General features: G+C 58.2%; 2 protein-coding genes across 5 annotated transcripts in view; one reads left to right on the forward strand and one right to left on the reverse strand.

Moving 5' to 3' along the window:
- The first annotated feature begins 246 nt into the window (after nt 1-246).
- EMX1 (empty spiracles homeobox 1) lies at nt 247-9,787 on the forward strand. Its single transcript, XM_084519023.1, has 3 exons — nt 247-1,176; nt 3,569-3,753; nt 8,964-9,787. Exons 1-3 carry the CDS (start codon nt 654-656, stop codon nt 9,129-9,131), a joined length of 876 nt encoding a protein of 291 aa, XP_084375149.1. The 5' UTR covers nt 247-653; the 3' UTR covers nt 9,132-9,787.
- A 4,625-nt stretch (nt 9,788-14,412) lies between these two features.
- SFXN5 (sideroflexin 5) overlaps nt 14,413-19,046 on the reverse strand; it is an 84,269-nt gene continuing 79,635 nt past the window's right edge. For 3 of the 4 annotated variants that reach the window (XM_084517739.1, XM_084517741.1, XM_084517744.1), the window contains one exon: nt 14,413-14,915. In XM_084517739.1, coding sequence (XP_084373865.1) covers nt 14,838-14,915 — 78 coding nt within the window. In that variant the 3' untranslated portion in view covers nt 14,413-14,837. Of the gene's footprint in view, nt 14,916-16,005; nt 17,512-19,046 lie in introns of those variants that run through there. The other variant, XM_084517740.1, reaches the window with a different exon arrangement.

Raw genomic sequence — 19,046 nt, forward strand, 5'->3', positions numbered from 1 at the left:
CCGGGACCCGCGGGGCTGCAGCCGGGCACCGAGGGGCTGCGGAGAGCTGGGGAGGGGGGGGCTCAGGGGAAAGGAGGAGAGGGGGGGGCGGGGACCCCCCCGGCCATCCCCAGCCCCGCTCCCCCAACTTGTGGGCTCGCCGGCGGCGGCTCCAGGCCGGTTTTTCAGGCGCTCTCTGCCTCCCCCCCCCCCCCTTTCCTTCCAACCTTCCCCCCCCCCCCCCCCCGCCTCCCCGCCGCCGGCCCCGGCCCCAGCCCCAGCCGCAGCCCCCCCAAGCCCCGCAGGTGAGGCCGCCCAGGCGGGCGGGCCGCCCCAGGTACCGGCTGTATTTGTAGGGCGAGCCGGGCTGGGGGCTGCGGGGCTGCGGGGTGCGGGGGTGAGGGGGTGCTGGGTGCGGGGTGAGGGGTGTAGGGTGCGGGATTTGGGGTGTAGGGTGCGGGATTTAGGGTGTAGGGTGAGGGATTTGGGGTGTAGGGTGCGGGATTTAGGGTGGAGGGTGTAAGGTGCGGGGTGTAGGGTGAGGGATTTAGGGTTTAGGGTGTAGGGTGCGGGGTGTAGGGTGCGGGATTTAGGGTGTAGGGTGCGGGGGCTGCCGGCAGCCCGCGGGTGGGCGGCGAGGGGGGTGTGGGGGGGTGGTGTGCGCGCGTGTGTGCATGTGCGTGTGTGCATGTGCGCGCGTGTGTGCGCGCGTGTACCCGGGGGGGAGGTTTCTTGCACACACACACCCCACACACACCCCACACACACACACGCGCGCACACGCACACGCAGCCGGGCGCGCACCCGCAGGACCGGCCCCGCTCCGGCCCCCCCAGGCGCAAACCATGTTCCAGCCGTCCGCCAAGCGCTGCTTCACCATCGAGTCCCTGGTGGCCAAGGACACCCCGCTGAGCCCCGACGAGCCCCTGCGCCCCCCCGCCGCCCTCCCCTACCCCGGCCCCGGCCCCGCCGCCGACTCCTTCCCGGGGGGCTTCCAGGGGGCTGCAGCCGCCGCCGGCCGGGCCCTGTACGGCAGCGCCGAGCTCGTTTTCCCCGAGGCCGTGGGGCACCCGGCTCTGCCCGTGGGACCCCCGCCGCTGCCCCCCCCGCACCCCTTTTTCGGGCCGCAGCACCGCGACCCCCTCAACTTCTACCCCTGGGTGCTGCGCAACCGCTTCTTCGGGCACCGCTTCCAAGGTGAGCGCGGAGCCGGGGGGGGATTGGGGGTTTTGGGGAGGGGATGGAGGGGACCTGGGGGGGTTCAGGGGGTCCCGGGGAGCCCCGCCAAGCGCCTCCGGCCCCCACCTGTTGCTGCGCCGCGGGGCGCGGCCGGGCCCGGAGCCCCCCGGGGCTGGGGGCGCAGCGCGGGCGGTCGGGGCTGGGAGCGGGGAGCGGGGAGCGGGGAGCTGCTGCCCTCGGGCCGAGCGCTTGCTTGTCTTGCTTTGCCGGCCTTCTTTTGCCTTCTTTCTTTCCGTCTTGCTTTCCTTCTTTCCCTCTTTCTCTCCTCCCTGTCTTTCTGGTTTTGTTTTTTTTTTTTTTTTCTTACTCACTTTCTTTCTCTATTTGTTTCTCTTTCCTCCTTTCCTTCTTTCCATTTCTTTCTTTCTTTCTTTCTTTCTTTCTTTCTTTCTTTCTTTCTTTCTTTCTTTCTTTCTTTCTTTCTTTCTTTCTTTCTTTCTTTCTTTCTTCTTTCTTTCTTTCTTTCTTTCTTTTTCTTTCTTTCTTTCTTTCTCTTTCCCCTTCTCTTTCTCTCTTTCTCTTTCCCTTTCTCTCTCCCTTTCTTTCCCTCTTTCTTTCATTCTCTCTTTCTTCTTTCTCTCTTCTCTGTTTCTTTCTGTTTCTTTCTTTCCCTGTTGTTTTCTTTCCCTGTTTCTTTTTCTTTCTCTTCTGTTATTTTTGTTCTTAATTTCTTTCTCAATTTTTTTAAAAAAATCCTTCTTTCCTAATCGCTCACTTTTCTCTGCCTGCCTTCCTCTTTATTCTCCTTCTGTCTTTTCCTAACTCCCTCTTCCTTTCTTCTTCACGTTCGCTGTGTCCTATCTCTTTTTCCTTTCCTTTCCTTTCCTTTCCTTTCCTTTCCTTTCCTTTCCTTTCCTTTCCTTTCCTTTCCTTTCCTTTCCTTTCCTTTCCTTTCCTTTCCTTTCCTTTCCTTTCCTTTCCTTTCCTTTCCTTTCCTTTCCTTTCCTTTCCTTTCCTTTCCTTTCCTTTCCTTTCCTTTCCTTTCCTTTCCTTTCCTTTCCTTTCCTTTCCTTTCCTTTCCTTTCCTTTCTCTTCTTTCCTTTCCATTTTTTTCCTTTCCTCTCCCCTCCTTTCCCTCTCCTCCCATCCCCATTCCCCATTTTCCAGCCCGAGCCCCGCCGGCGGCTGCAGCTCCCGGTGCGGCCCCGCAGTGCCCGCAGCGGCTCCCCCGGTGCTGCCGGCCCCGCGGGGCTCTGCCGTGCCTGTCCGGCCGTCCATCTCGCTGCCTGGTCCTCTAATCCTTTTTCTTTCTCATGTTTCCTTTGCTTTATTCATTTTTTCATTTTTTTCCTCTTTTTTTCTCTTTTTTCCCTTTTTTTCCACTTTTTTCCCTTTTTTCTTTTTTTTTTTTTCCTTTTTTTTCCCTTTTTTTCCTTTTCTTTTCCTTCTTTAATTTTTTTTAATTTCCTTTCTTTCTTTCTTTCTTTCTTTCTTTCTTTCTTTCTTTCTTTCTTTCTTTCTTTCTTTCTTTCTTTCTTTCTTTCTTTCTTTTTTCTTTCTTTTTCTCCCTCTTTCCTTCCTCTTTCGTTTCCTTCCTCTTTTTCTGCCTGATTTTTCCCTTTCTCTCTTTCTTTCTGACTTTCCCTCAGCCTCAGTCTCGTTCCCTCTCTCACTTCTCTCCCGTAGCATTTTTCCTTCTGTCTGTCACAGAATGCTTTGGGTTGGAAGGGACCTTACAGATCACCCAGTTCCACCCCCCTCACTTTTTTCTTTCTTTCTTTCTTTCCCTTTCTCTTTATTTTTTCTTTCTGTCTGTCTGTCTTTCTGCCTTTCAGTCTTTCCATCTTTCTGTATTTTCTTTTTTTTTTCTTTGCCTTTTCAAATTTATTTTACTTTATCTTTTTTCCTTTTCTTTCTGTCTCTTTTTCTTTCCCCATTCTCTCCTTTTCCTTCCTTCTTTCTCTTTCTCTCTTTTTACCCCTTTCATTTTCCTTTCTCTTTTTTTCTCTCAATTTTTCCCTTGTCATCTCTCACTTTCTCCCCTTTCTTTCCCCTCTTGTCTTTTCATCCTGACTTTCCCATTTGCTCAGCCTCCTCTCTCATCTCTTAGTCCTTCTTTCTCCTTCCCCTCTTCTTTCCCCCCTCGCCTCAATCCTCTCCCTGCTCTCTTTCTTCCCCAGCTCTCTCCGTGCCTTTTCTCTCTCCCCTTTTCCTCTGTCTCCCCCTTCCCCTCCCGCTCTGCCCCGTGCCCAGCCGGGAAGGAGACAACAAGCCGGGCGGGATCACCGCGGTGCGGGGGGGGGCTCCCACCCTTCCCTACCTTCCCCCAGACCCCAGATCCCAAAAGACCCCATCCCACACGGTGCCAGGGGTGCCTCCACGGGGTCTGACTCTGCCGCTCTGCCCGCAGGGAGCGAGGTGTCCCAGGAGAGCCTGCTCCTGCACGGGCCCTTCGCCCGCAAACCCAAGCGCATCCGCACCGCCTTCTCGCCGTCCCAGCTCCTGCGGCTGGAGAGGGCCTTCGAGAAGAACCACTACGTGGTGGGCGCCGAGCGCAAGCAGCTGGCCAGCAGCCTCAGCCTCTCCGAGACCCAGGTACGGCACGGCACGGCACGGCACGGCCGGCAGCAGCTCCGCGCCGAAAGCGCTCGGGGCCGGGCGAAATCCCGGTTCCTGTCTCCAGGAATCGTGCACGGAAATTGTGCTGGAGCTGCGCAGGTTTTTTTGGGGTCAGGTCGGGCTTTTTTTCGGTGGTGGGGAGCTGCTGCTGTTGGCTGAGCAGTGTTTCGGATCAAGATCCCCTGCAGCTGGGGCTGGGGCTCGGGTAGGGACGCAGGTTTCCCCCCGCGCTCTCGAGTCGGAGTCGTTTTCCAGTGTTGTTCCTTGTTTGCTCGGGTGTTTTGCTGCGTGCAAAATATGTTTTTAAAAATCTGGTGACCAAAGCAGAAGCGGTGTCACCCCTCTGGCAGAGAGCTGCAAAAATCTGTCTTAACCTGGCCCAGTTTTGGGGTCTTTGGGCAGACTCAGGACGGTGCAAAGAAACGTGCCCGCGAAGGGTGCGCGCTCCCAGGGCTTCTTTCAGCTGCAGCTTTCGGATTTTAGGAAAGACATCGCACAGGCATTTGGCCCTCAGTGTAGGAGATGAGGAAGGGGGGTGAAGGTGAAAGGAAAAGTGTATGGTGCTAGGGGAAAAGAGGGGGATTGGGGCCGAGCAGCCCCGCACGCTGGGTACACTGCTCCCAAAACCCCGGGCGAAGGCACGCTGCCTCTCCTAATATCCAGCGATGGAGTCAACGAGGAGAGTGTCTGCCAAATTCTGGCTGTTAATTTGGCTTGTTTTCCGTATTCAATTTAATGGAAAATAAAATCTATCCATTCCATTGCAAACTAAAGGCAGAGCCGTGGGAGTTCCTCGCAGCCGCTGCCTTGTCCTCGCCCAGGCTCCGCCGGCTTCGGCGCGAGCAAAACCTGCAAATGCAGCCCCGTGAGAGGGAAGTTAGCAGGGAAAATTCCCTGTAACGGGGACAGCAGGCGGCCACAGCACAAGGAGATTTAACCAAAAGCAGGCAGCCGGGAGGATGGATCGAGCCCCATAAGGGCACCGTGTTTGGGGGATGCAGCCCCGAAGCAGGGCATGGCAGGAGCTGGCACCCCGGCTCCATCCCCTCTCGCCTTTCTTTGCTGCTTCGGCCACTTCTCGGGGCTGAAAACGGTGCAAAGAAAAAGAAAAGAAAAGAAAAAAAAAAAGCTGAAAGGTCAAAGAACAACCAGCAGCTTGCCTGGGCGGGAAGGGCAGCTGCGGGGTGCCCGGGGGCGCTCAGAGCCCCTCGCATTTTGCACCATTGCCCCGAGCCGAAAGGCAATTTCTTGGGAGAAAGCAGAGGTATCTGTCTCTAAATCCGCCTGCAGAAACAGAATCGCAGCGAGAGGCAATATCTATATGTATTTTTTACACAGTGCAGCCTGCTTTGTAGTTCTGTATCTCCTCGCTCCGGGGAAGCTGCGGCACCGCCAGGTCCTTGTGCACGGGGGGAGCCTCGGCCCCGGGACCAGGGCGCTGCAGGGAAACCTCCTCCCCGCCAGCTTTGTGCCTTAAAATATATCCCCATATTAGATATTGTTTAGATATATTTATGTGGATAAATATACGTTATATAGAGGCATTTTAAATACTCTATTAATTACCCAGAGGGAAATAACCCAGCCGTGTGATGTGGGACCGGGCACTGACTGAGCAGGGCTGGATTGGGGGAGAGGCAGCCAGGGGCTGCTGGTGGTTACCCAACATATTTTATGTCCTGTGACCCTGCTGCTGTCACCTCCTTGCTTCAGGGCACGTGCAGGGGATGCTGAGCCCCACAAACCCCTCTAAAATCCCCCGCCGTGCTCCGTGCCATGCGGTGGCATCGCCCCAGGCGTGCCTCCACCCGTGGCCGGTGCCCCGTCCCGTGTCCCAAGCGGTGTGTGGGTGAGTGGATGAGTTTTTTTTTTTTATTTTGGAGCAGTGCACAGGGGCTGGGGGGCTGCTGGGCCTGGACTCCTCTTTTTCAGCCTCTTTTCCCCTGCAAAGGGCAGCTCGGTGGTGCTGAGCCGGGTCCAGCCGGGGAGCAACACCTGGAGCAGCCCCAGGGGGAGGTGAAAAGGGTACCAGCGTCCTCCCCAAAGCAGGAACCGCCTTGGGCCATGGGGGGAGCGGTGGGGACAGGTGATTAACCCCTTCCCAGCCCTCCTCCCACCAAGGTGCTGCCTTGGCCTGGGACGACAGGAAAAAAAAATAATAATAACACGAAAAAAAGGGGGTTTTGGAGAAAAGGAAGCGTCAGCGGCAAATATAGGGGTGTAGTGGGATGACGCCGGGGGGGGCACGGCGCAAGAGGAGCCGGCCGCGTGCCGGGATGACGCAGAGGCGTGGGGACAGCGTGTGCCACGTACCCGGGCCCATGGGACGCGTGGGACGTGCGTGTGTGGGGCTGGTGCAACACGGGGAGACGGCGTTTGCGTGTGCCGGGCGGCGTGGGACAGGACGGGACACGGGGACTGGGGCGTGCCAGGCGGGGCGGCGCAGGCGGTGACGGTGCCGTGCCCATCGTTGGTGGCACCAGGCCGCCTCGGTTACCCGGTTTCGCTGGCCCACGGGTTGGGAAATGGCTTTGCAGAGTGGATTTTGCGCAGCGAGGCCTCGTGCAAAATTCTGCACGCCGCAGGCTGAGCCTCTCCATCCCCGGCAGCACGTGGAGAGAGCGCCGGGGGACACCCCCCGCGGGGTCCCCTGCCCGAAGCACCGGGCTCCTGCCCAGCTGCGAGGTGTGGGGTGATTGTGGCCATGCCGTGTGTGACCCCACAAGCCCTTCTGGTGTCCTGCTTGCAGGGCTGGCTGCCCCCAGCCCCCATGGGCCGCAGCGGTGCCAGTAATCATTGACAGAGCGGCCCCGTGACCGTGCAGTGCCAGCGGATGCCTGGAAGTTACGGGAGGAGAAAGATGGGACGCAGATAAACCCGGAGAGCAGCCGGGCTGCGGTGCAGGGCAGGTGGGTGGGCTGGGTTCTGTGCGCCCAGCTGGGGCTGCAGCTCCTGGGGGAAATTTGGAGCCCCCCGACAGCTCCGTACCGTGGGCCGTCCGCTCTCCCCGGCTCGGATTCATACCGCAGCAGAGTGATGTCCCCACGGCAGGACACCTGGAGGCTGGAAAAATGGGGTAGGGGAGGCAGTGGGAGCCTGAGGGCCTCCAAATGGGACAAGGTGGCAGCTGGGGACCGTCCCCATCAGATGGCTCCTGCCTTGTAGGGGTGCACAGCGCAGCTCCCCTGTCCTGTCTGGGACACGAGCCAGGAGCAGCAAGGTGCCAAGAAAGGGCAATCGCTTTTGGGGTGCTCCCTTCCCAACCTTTGTGTCTCACTAAAGCAAACTCCCGAGTTTTGGGGTGTTTTTTAAAAGAAAAGGTGGCGTAGCCTGGCTGGGGCTCTGTGGCATCGCACCGGGGGCTTCGTGCGCTGCGCTCCGGTGGGAGCAGCACTGCCTGCGCCATCGGGGTCCCAGCTGGGGACCCTGCAGGTGACAGCACGGCACGAGGGGGTGGCAGCAGGGCTGGTCCCTGGGTCGCGGCTGCTGCAGAGCTCCTCCAGCTGAAAGGCTGCTGCTGGAGCCTCGTGCTTACACCCACAGCATCGCTCCCATCCTGGAGCTGCTGGGGACACGCGGCCGGCCCGAAGGGTTGGGGACAGCCTCACCTTGGCACAGAGCTGCCTCTGTGGGTGCTGTCGGCCTCGTGCAAGCAGGGCTGGGAGAAAACCCCAAGGGAGAGCGGGATTTTTGGGTGGATGTCATCACCCGGTGGTGGTAACGTCTGGGACCCCCTCACATTGCGGGGGGTGTCACGCTGTGGGGGTCTCATACTGCTCCCGTTACAGCTTTTGGGGCCAAGGACCCCAAAACCAAGGTGCTGTGGCTCCACGCAGCCAGGAAACTCCCCCAATCCTGCAGCCACTTCGGGTGAGACAGCATCAGGATGGGGTCCTTTGAGCTGAACAGCGCTCGGGAGGATGTGGGAGATGCCTCGCCCCCAGCTCTGATTGCCACAGAGCCTCAGCCAAGCAGCTTGATCGCTTTATACCTCGGTTTCGCCCGCTCTACCCCAGGGATAAGGCAACTTCCCCGCTCCCAGAGGGCCGGGAGCTTTAATTAAAGTTTGCAAAGTGCTCCGCGGTTGGTGAATGAAAGGCGCCAGCTCGGTATTGTTTGAGAAATGCCCCAAAGCGGGGAAAGCAAATGGTTTGAGTCCTGGCCGGGGTTACAACAGGCGGCGGTGCCATAAAGCAGCTGGTTCGGTGCAACGAGCGCGCCTCGGAGCCACCGAGCGGCCCCCTGAGCCCCCGGAGGGCTTCGCTCCCCTGGGAATCAGGGGCTGAGGGACGACCTTGGCCTGCTGAGAAACCCCCCGGAGCAGGAGGCGAGCACGGGCTGGGAGCAGAGCCCGAGGAATGGGGCTGAAGGGGGGCACGATCCGGGACGTGGCCGCTGCAGGTGATGGCTCCCACCCGCTGCGTCGCGGGGCTGGCATCGGCGGCCGAGCAGCGGCACCTAGTGTCCTGCCAGGGCCCGCGAGGCTGGGCAGCATCCCGCAGCACTGCTCAGCATCCTACAGCACTGCTCAGCATCCTACAACACCCCACAGCACCCCACAGCACCGCCAGCAGCTCCCTGCACCGCCAAATTCCTGGCTGCTCTCGGCGCCCCAAGTGGTGCCGCGTCCGTCGCAGGAGCTGCCCCCGAGCACGGAGATGCCGCAGCCTCTGCAGGCTGCTGGGGCAGCCTGGTGGTGGAAAACCTTTCCTCGCACCTAAATGCTGTGAATTTATCCTCTAGGTTAGCCCCCGGTTGTTTGCAGTCTTTGAGAGCCTCAGAGCCTGCCCTCGGGCTTTTGCGCACGAGGGGTGCAAAGCGATGGAGCCGCGTGATGGGCTCGGCCCCAAAATGCCCGTTATTGCCCCATTTTATTGGCCTGGAGAGGTGAGGGGCTTGGTCGGGCTGTGCCTGGAGATGAAGTAGGGCCGGGAGCTGGTGGTGCCACCCCAACCCCAGGGCATGATGTGTGGGGACAGCTCTTTGTGACCTCCAGGTGGCCATCGGGGACACCCACGGCAGCAGGGTGCTGGGCACCCGCTCCCATCCTGCGAAGCGCAGCAGGGGAAGGGAAACTGAGGCAGGGCTGGGACCTCTTTGTGGCCACTCTTGGGGGGAAAATGGAGAAATGGGAACTCACTGGGAACTCACAGGAGATTGCCTGTCCTCTCCTCGCTCTCCCCCAGGTGAAAGTGTGGTTCCAGAACCGGCGGACGAAATACAAACGGCAGAAGCTGGAGGAGGAAGGGCCGGACTCGGACCAGAAGAAGAAAGGCTCCCACCACATCAACCGATGGCGCCTCGCCACCAAGCAGTCGAGCGGAGAAGACATCGACGTCACCTCCAACGACTAAGGCAGGGACAGGCTCCTGGTGCAGCCACCATGGAGAGGAACCCGGGGGACGAAGGGGGGACACGCGCGGCGGCACCGCCACGCGAACTCTAGGGACGCCAGCGCCCAAGCCACCGCCGCCGCTGCCGCCGGTCCTCCGGGGGCCCCGCACCCCGTTCCCCCCCGCCGCCCGCAGTGCCCGGGGCATCCCTCGGGGGCGCTTTTTGGGAAGCCCCCGCCTGAGCCGAGGAGGAGGAAGAGGAGGCTGCCAGGGCCCCGCGCCCCAGGACGCGACCGCGCATCCTCCTCCGCGCTGGAAGCCGCCCGTCAGCCGTGAGCTCGACTCAAAACGTCCTACCTAGAAGCTCAATGTGCCCAGCCCTGTTTTTTTTTGTTCGTTTGTTCTTTTTTTTTTTTTTTTTTGGCCTCCCTCTCCCCCCTCCTCCTTCCTCTGTCGTCGTTTTCTTGTGTTTTTTTGTTTTTTGTTTTTTTTTTTTTTCCTCGTTCCGTTCCGTTTTTACACCGTTTCGTTTTAATTTATTCTCTTTTATTTTTTTTTTTTGTGCCCGTGTGCGTGCGTTCACCCGTCGTAGGTAGTCAGCAGCTGTAGCGTGTGTGTTAACTGCGTGGAAATAAAAAAAGCCAAAATGCGCTCCAACCGCGGCTCCTTGCCTCCGCCGCCCCCCTCGCCCACCCCAGGAGCACCCCACGAGGACGTGGCCACCGGGACGCCGGCGTCACCGGCCACGGGTGGTGTCCCCACGGTGGTGGCATCGCCGTGGGGTGAGGACGGTGGTGGGAAAGCAGCAGGAGAAGGGGGCAGCTCCCGGTGGGGGCCGCGCCGTCGCCGGGGGGGCCGCAGGTATGCCAGGTATGCGGCGGCTTCGGGGCTGGCAGCCCCCTCACACCTGCGTCAGGGATTGAATGTCGAGGGAGAGGCAGCCCCAGAGCGAGCAGGAATGCCCCGGTCCGATGGGAAACGGGGTGCTGGGGGTTACCCGGGGACCCCCCCCCAGCTCTGGGCACTCGTGGACCCCCAGCACAGAAGGATTTGGGGTGAGGGATAAGGGTTGGGCACCCTCCTGCAACCCACCGGGGTCTGGGGGATGGATGTTTATAATAATTTTCTAGATATAATAGGCAAATATAAGCATTATATATTATATATATACAAATCTGTGTATATATGATATATACAAGTCCATATAAATACTATTTGCTATATACAAATATCATATATACACACACACATATATATATAGGATAAAAATTGCTGCTCTTTGGGATGGGACAGCCCTCTCCCCACCTGCAGGGAAGAGCCCTGTCCTTGGAGCAGCCCCCCCCAGCCAAGCAAAATGATGAGAATTTGGGGTGTTTCTCGTGTTTTCAAGGAGTTTGAAGGCCTGCACCTGGTGGCACAGCCCCACGGGTCCCGCAGCCCCCTCCGTTCCTCCCCGCCTGGCCCCCACGCAGCAAGGACGCCGGCGAGAGGCGGCGAGGTCTTTAAAGATTTTTAATTCCAGACACGGAGAAGTGTTAACATAAAGTGTGGCGGTCGAGAAATCCATCGAGAAGGTTAAAAAGAGGCCCCCCCCCCGGGGGCCGGGTGCGCGCGGCAGCGGCTGGAAGACGTGGCCGGGCGGCGATGCCCGCGGGCTGCGGGGCGGAGGAGCCGACACGAGGCAGCCCCACCGACAAAAAAAAACCCCATGGGCAAAGGGGACGGCTCCCAAAACGCGGGGAGGTGCCAGGCTGCGGGTACCCGACGGTGCCAGGAGCTGATTTCGAGGCTCTGGCACGAGGTGCTGGTGCCACCCGAGGGCTGCGGGCGCTGCGTGGCCCCCTGCCCCGGCACCGCGGCCACCTGCCCTTGCCTCGCCGCACGTGGGGATGGAGAGCCAAAAATAACCAGCAAGGCATCAAAAAGCAAAGGAGCTGCGAGTGAGGGGAAGCAGAGAAACTGAAAAAAGGGGAGAAGCAGCCAGGAGCACCAAAAAATAAAATAGGTTCGGGCAGCGGGCGTGCATGGGACGCGGGCGATTAGTGGGGTGGCTGCGGTGCCGGGTGCTGCCGCTCGTCCCCCACGTCCCCAGGTAGGGAAATCCCAAGCGATGAGGCTGGCAGAGCTCAGAGCTGGTGTTTGATGACCACAGCTCTAGGAGGAGAGCAGGGCCGAGCCATTTCCCATTTCCCACTGCAGGCTCCAGGGCACCAGCACCAGAGCCCCGTGGCCGTCCCCTGGCTGTCCCCAGCGGGCTCGGGGAGCAGCCCCCAGTCACCCCTTCCAGGAGGGAACCTTAAACTCCTCGCTGGCACCTTTTGCTGCAACCTGGTCCTCATTATTTCTTAATTAACATATCCAAGAAATCAATTAACTGCGACATTTCTAATTAAATACTACAGGAGATGATCATCTCATTATTATTATCTGCTGAGGTGAACAACTTGATGTGTGTGGGGGGTGTTGTGTTTTTTTTTTTTTTCCTTCCCATTTCTTCCACTTCCCCAATTATAGGAAATAATAAATGCAAATGGTTGGGTTGTTCTCACAAACCGAAGGCTCCTTTTGTACATTAGGAAAGTCGGAGAGATTAATTAGCTATTAAGTGAGTGTGCATAATGTTATCATTAGCTGTTGTGTGTATTCCTTTTTGGCACGATCTGCTGTCCTAATAAACAGTCCTAATGTGCTGCCACTTCCCCAGTGCCGTGCTTTTCCCCTCCTCAGACGGCACCGGGAGCTGAGCACGACGCTGAGCCCACCTCCCAAACACAGCCCCAAGCACCAACCCTGCCAGCAGCCGTGTGGGGTGCCCCAAGGACGAGCACAGCAGTTCCCAAAAGTGGCACTGGGCACCCCGTGTGGCTCCAGAGGGTCCTGCTGCAGAGCATCCCAGCCTTGGATTTGGGGATTTGGGGATTTGGGGATTTGGGGTCCGGTGCGTGGCCAGGGGCCGGGCAGTGCCGAACGGCCCTGCTGTTTTCGTGTCCCGGTGCCCTTGTGCTGGGGGGATGCTGCCTCTCTGCTGCTCCCCAAACGTGCTCCTCATCCACACACCTTGTCCTGCTCCCCAGGTGAGGGGACAACCCGGGGGGGACACTCGGGGAAGGGCAGCAGAGGGGAGACCCGAGCCCCGCGTTGGGTTCCAGCTCCGCTGCTCTCCCGGGTGCGCACACAGCCGGACGCACGGCGCCCTCAAATCCCACATCATTTTGGGGGCCTGCAGCCCCCCCAGCACGGCCCTCACCCCACAAACACCTCTGGCACAGAACCCGGCCCTCCTGACTCGCAGAGCAGGGGGGAGCAGGAAACCCAAAGCAGCGCAGCCCTCCTTGTGCGCCTCGTTGTGCGCCCTCCGCTAATGAGCTCCGCGGCGAGCCGAAACGCTCCGCAGGTGAAATGTGCCCAGGGAAAAACCCCCCGTGCGCCCCTTCCCCTCTCACAAACCAGGAACCGGCTCCTTTCCTAAGCAAAACCCGCTCGGTTCGTGCTTTTTTTTTTCCCCTGGTGTCTCTCTGAAAGGAGTGCAGCGAGCGGGGCCGCGGCTATTTCCCCGCGCGGCTCCGTAATTAGCCGTGCGCGCTGCAAATTACTCACTCCATCTGCAGGCCCGGCAGGTAGCGGAGTTCACAGCCACCAAATCTTTGATCAGTAATTACGGTGCAAAAAGCAAATCAGCGGCTCCCTCCTCGCTCCACCCCTCAGAAACCACCCCACTACAAAGTGAAGGCTCCGTCGCACCCCCCCCCTCAAAAAACAAACAAACAAACAACCCAAAGCCCCAGATAAAAAAGCTTCGCAGCATCTCAGCGGAATGGCTCGGGCACAAAACCCACCCTGGGGGCTTGTGGGGAGCTCGGCTCTGGGCTCAGCTACGCCGCCAGCCCCCGGTGTGTGTTTAAGACCAGCTCCATCCCCGCTTCGGGCACATCCCGCAGCACCCCAGGGCGCTCTGCGCCTCCCCGCACCCAGCACGGTCCCGTTTTTGGGGTGACCCCTCCGCAGCGGGATCGCAGGGTGATGCGGGAGGGCAGGAGACGCTTCCCCAAATATTTGGTTTGGGGAAAGTGCTCCCCAGGGTGCTGCTCAGCAGCTGGTTTTGCATGGGGATCAGCAGCTGTGCCATCGCTCCAGCCCCCCCAAAACCCTGTAGGGACCCCAGGGGTGGCCTCGCTTGGTGCTGAGCATACATTCATCTCATCTAGTGCACTGGAAGAACTCTGCTGGGTCAGCTCCAGCTGTCCTTTACCCCGGTGGAAATGCAGAGAGCTCCACGAGCTCTGCGTCCCCACCAGTGTCAGGGACAAAACGGGAGCTGGGCTGGCAGCCGGGCTCCGGCTCAGCCTGGTGCAGCTCCAGCGAGAGCAGCAAACGGGGGCTGAGCCCTCCCAGCCCCAAACATTGCACCACATCCTTGTGCGTACATTCGGTGTCAGTGGCAATTTGGTTTTCCCCCCAAACCCCCTCCCCACCCTCCCCAGGTCCCCCCCAGCCCCAACAAGGAGGCATCGGCACGACGGTGACCTGCGTGTTCGGCTGTGCCATCACCAACACGCCTCCATCCCTGCAACGGGCCAGGAGACCAAAAATCCACCCAAATCCACCCCTCTGACCCTCAGGGAGTTGCTTTGGGGTTTGCCCTCGGGCAAAAGATACTGGAAAGCCAAATTACAGCCCCCAAAAAAACAACCAAGAGTGGCCAGGGGAGTTTTGCTGGGCTGTGGGGCCAGGCACCCATGTGGGACGTGGCTCCCGTACCCAGGAAGAGCCCCAAAGCCACGTTCATGCACAGGGGAGAGGGATTTGATGCCCTGCTGGGGGTTTGTCCCACCTGACTTGAAGCAGCTCAACGTGGAGCAGCCAAAGAGCGAGATGGACAGACGGACAGACACCTGCAGGGTGCAGTTAGCCCCTCTGCCCGGGGCTGTGGCATCAGGAACCCCTCACAGAGCTGCACCCAGGTGGCTTGGATCGACTGCCTTACCTGCAGAGCGCCTGCACTAGGTGGGACAAACCCCATCCGTTACCTCTGTGCCAAGAAAAGCAGGAATTAAGCACATTTTCGCTGGGAAATCCCTTCCCACGCAGGGCACGTTGGCTTTCCAGCCCCTCGACCCCTCACGGCACACCAAATCCCGTGGGTGCAGCAGGTGCCGGTGCTCACCAAGCTCCCCAGGGCTCAGCACCGGCGCTGCTTTTGTGCACGATCACCGGGGCAGGACGGCCACGAAATTGGTACAGGACACTTCTCAAACACCCTATCAAGCACTCGAAACTCATGCACCCTCTGGGCTCTGCGGAGTTACTTCTGTGCAGCATCAGTGCCGGGGTTTAATTCGCATTGGGAACAGGATTTGCTCGGTGAAGCCTACTCTCGTGTGGTTAGGTACAGCCAGGTAAACGTCCCGGAAACTTCCCTCCATGCAGTGCTAAAAGGTCAGGGATTATTCCTTAGCTAGTTCTCTAAAAGTGTTTGAATGCGATCGCTCGCTGCTGCTCCTGTGGCTAGGTTAAAACGATTTCAGTGTTAATCTTCCCGAGTGGTGTGAGGTGTCAGTTCTCCCCAGGTGTTAGTTCGCTCCCCGGTCTCCGGGAGGGGCAGCGCCTTCCTAGCGCTGAGCTCTAGGCTCGTCTCGTCTCCTTGCTGTGTTTTTATCCCAGGAGTGATCTCGAGCTTCCCCCGGCCCTCCCCAGCTCTCCTGGGCCGGGAGGCCGAGCAGCTCCCACTTACAGCCCCTTGTTGTAGACCACGGTCTTGCTGGCGGTGGCCATCGCGATCTCCGGCTCCAGCCGGGCCGTCTCGATCTGCGGAAACAAAGAGGAGAGGTCACAGCTGCTGTGCTCAGCAGGGCCGTGTCCCAAATATGAGGGGTTTTGTGGCCGCAGTCCGGCCTTCTGGAGTCACTCCGAGCTGTAAATGTGGGTGAAGGATGGAGAAAGAGAGAGCGTGCCACTACTTGGTGCGTCATTTCTGCCTTTCCGCGCCCTTCAGGACACGAAGTCCTGTACTTTGAGCCTCCAAACACCCCTGGGTTGATGGAGATGAATCACAAGAAGCGATGCCCACTCTCTGCCTCAGTCCCCAGATAATTACAGAGCTCCTCGGGGGATCCCCGTGCACCATTCCCCTTCTCCCAGGCGGATCCCTTGCGCCGTGCAGGAGCGGATCCAGCCCCGGCGCTGCAGCCGGCACCCGGTGGCCCGGAGGGTACAGGGGACAGCAGATCCCAGCCAGCTCTGCCCCGGGGGGGGACACAGCACCTAAACCCCAGCGTGGTGCCCCTGCACCCTTCCTCCTGACACCCACCACCGCTGCTCCCCCAGCAGCCACTTGCCTCGAGCATCCGAGACACCACGCTCGGCGTCTCCGGGAAGCGCTCCGACAATTTAGAAACTGTTTTGTCCCTGCTCCTTTTTCTGTCTCCGCAAAAGCACCAGCCCTCGCCTATTTTTTTTTTTTTATGTTTTTTTTATTTTTTTTTCCTCCAGCCAGATCTGCACGAAGCTTTCCAGCTTCCAGTGCTGAGCTCTCGCCCAGCCACCGCGTCCCCGCCGGGGATTCGGGTGCTCCCCGTGCCCGAGCGGGCCGGGGCCGGGCGCGGGACCAGACTTTTGGAAATCCTCGCCGTCGCCTGGGTGCCGCCGCTGACACAATGCTGAGGAGCCCACGTTAAAATCGAGATGCTTTTGAAAATGTTTAACCTAGTTAGACAAATTAGCAAAAATTTGTGCAAAACAATTTAGGTATTTAAAATATTCAATGTTTTTAAAAACTGGAAAAACTGTTCTTAGCTTTCAGCTGCAAAAACCCAACAAAATATAACATCAAAGCAATCTTAACATGAGGTGCAACATAACCCTTCAGCAAAGCTGTTAAACAGCTACTGGAGCATCATGGGAAATAGCACTTCATTTATTCAAATGCACATATGTCAGGTTTTTGCACCATATGTCATTCCAAGCTATTTACAGTAATAATTAAATCTTAATCAACGTTTAACCTCTGTAAAATGTTTGAAGGGATCTAATCACCCTTCAGACTGCACTAATGAAGGAGAAATATATAAACATAAAAAGAAAATGATGCATAGATAGCACACCAGAAAGAACAGTAATTGCAAAATTGTATTTCTTTTAAATATAATCAGCAAATTATGTAAAGTAAGCCAACGAGTATTTTAAGTGAAGACATCTTGGGTGTCAGAGGTGTGATCAGCTAATTTTGTACTGCTATCCATAACAGATGTAGCATATTTTCTTTTAGTGCCATTATTAGCAACTTCACCATTTCTTTCTGTGCTGCACCACAAAGTGAAGCATTGTGCTGGGAGAGCACCCGGCAAAGGTAGAGGGGAGGCGACTCGCGCGCGCACCGGCACCCGGGGATCCATTTTGAGGGAGGATTAACTCCGGTCTGCCCGGCTCTGACGCAGCTTTTCTGCCCGTTGTTTTTCCTTTTCTTCCTCCAGATAGGGAGAGAAAAGCTTCTAGACGTGGAGGCGTGGAGAGGAGCTGGAGAAACGACCCGGCGCCGGTCAACGCGCTTGGGTTGGGTTGACCCAACCCAAGGGGCTGGATGGCGGCGTCGGCGGGGATTGGGGACGTGGTGCAGCTCGTAGAGAGAGTTGGGGATGTCAAGGGGAGGAGAGAGGAGTTCAGGAGAGGCACCTCCGTGCTTGCAAGAGGCTGCGGCGAGGAGAGGAGGAGGGATGTTGCGTTCGTGCTCTCTTGGGACACAACTCAAAAAAGCAGCGAGCGCGACTCCAGCTGAACAGCGGGAAGAGCATCCGAGAGGGAGGGAGCAAAGTACCAAATGTTTGGGGAAGGCACGGTGGGAAGCTTCGAGCACAACTCAGGCAAAACCCATCAAGGGTTTTTTAAGAAGGAGCCAGGAGTCTCCTTCCTGTCTCGGTGGAAGGAGAGAGATGAGAGAAATGCTCGTAGGGCTTCTCGACTTTTTTTTCCTGGGGGTCTAGGAGGGGAACAGCCTCCTTCTAGAGCATATGTGAGCCCCTCCATCACGGCCAGGCTCTGCGCTGAGGGCTGGATGGGATGGCCCTAGGAGGGCAGGATCGAGGTGGGAGCTCAGGGACAGGTTGTGGGGTCAGGGCAGAGCGACAAGGGAAAGGATGCCTGGTGGGAGAAGTCCACGCGGTCAGGGACCCTTTTAAAGATGTCCAAAGGAGATAAAACCGGTCGTGGGCTTTGGGGTGAGTGTTACGGGGTGCACCAAGCCTCTTGCTAAAGCCTGGGAAGATGAGAAATAAATTCACGGGAGGGTGACTGGTTGGACCAGAGCAAACCACAGATCCATTTTTGGTTGAATTTATTAAGGCAGATGCAAAGATATGAAAACCCTGGAGCATCCCCACCAAGGAGGCGAGCCCAGGAGGGACGGACCCTGTGAAATTGAACACAGAAGAATGAGGAGATGTGTTCAGGTGGTGGGTGACAGATACTGAGGTTGACCTTGCATGTCCCGATAAATCCTTTAGATCCATCAGGATTTTTGTATAGAAACTGTAAATTCACCTGTTCTGGTGCAGACTGCTGGTCCAGCTGCCCAGCACCCTAGACCTGGACACGGCATCGTGCAACGGATCTGGAGACCCCAGTTTCTTGTTTCTGTGCTTCAAAGATGACCCCTGGCAGGGTCCTTCTTGGTCGTGGCCGTGCCGGGAACCCCTCGAATAGGGCAGGGCTGTCACAGAGGGTGCTCTGAGGAACAGGTCCATATTACGTGATGGGACCCGTCCCACCCCATAGGGGGAATTACGTCCTTCCAAACCGAGCACCCACCATGGGATTGGGTTTGAGTTGTGCCCTTCCTCTTCCTCCTAATGAGGAAGATCTTCTTGTGCTGGGTCCAGGGATGGATCCCCTTCCTGGCTGTGGCAGGACAGCACCGAGGTCCCCAAGAGAAATGGGTCTTCAGCAATGACACCAGGAGAAGACAAGTCCAAGAGGGACATGGGTTCACCAACAGCACGCAGGGAACCCTGGTGTATAAACACCACTGCTGGAGGGTGCTGAGAAGGGGCTGGTTTTGGGGAAAAAACGGGCTTTCAGGCTGACGGCTGCATGAACACCAGCGTTGACCGCTGCTATCCTGAGATACCAGCGTGGGAGATGCTGTGATGAGAGAGCAGGAGAAGGGGAATGGCTGCATCCCCCGGGGGCTCCTGAAAGCTTTGTATAGGAGCAAGGAGATCCTCGCTGGGGACACGGCCAAGGTGCAACCAGAAGAGTGGCACGGGAAGGGGCTGCTGCCAGCCGTGGAGCATCGCAGCGCCCGGGAGCTCCTCTAGCAGATAACCAAGAACAAAAACGGTGTCCCCTGACCTCCAGGCCCCTCCAGAAGACTGTTTCTAAACCAGCATCACCCAGGTGCTGCAACGGTGTTTTGGTGGCACCCCTGACCTGGTGCAACCCATCCCCACCGGGGGAACAAAGCCGCCGGGAAGGGAATCGCCTCTCGCGGCGCCCGCCGCGCGTGATTCCTCTTCCCCCCGCCTTCCTCCCCGTCTCTGCCTTGCAGTGGGAGCCTCTCTCCTCTCATCAGCACAGACAAGGCTAATTGGGGTGATAAAGAACTGGCTCCGAGTGCTGGCGTGGGCTGGAGGAACAAATGGTGCGGTGGTCACAGCTGGTGCTGCGGAGACGGCGAGGGAGCGAGCGCGAGGCAGGCTCCCGGCGCCCGAAGTTCCCTCAAGCCCATGCTGGATGCGGGGCTGCGAGGTGGGGGGCTGTGTGTGTTTTGCATTCGCTGCTGACACGGGTGTAACGTACATGCGCGGCCGGTGAGGCAGAAGCAGGCAGAAAGCAGATGCTTTTTGTTTGGGGTTGATACTCATTTCTATCCCAGCTCGGGAAAAGGTGTAGAAAGGAATGTGCTCCGACGAGCGCAGGGAGAGAGATAGGTCTAGGCGCTCTGCC

This window comes from Aythya ferina, assembly GCF_964211825.1.
Source record: "Aythya ferina genome assembly, chromosome: 4".
NCBI lineage: Eukaryota > Metazoa > Chordata > Aves > Anseriformes > Anatidae > Aythya > Aythya ferina.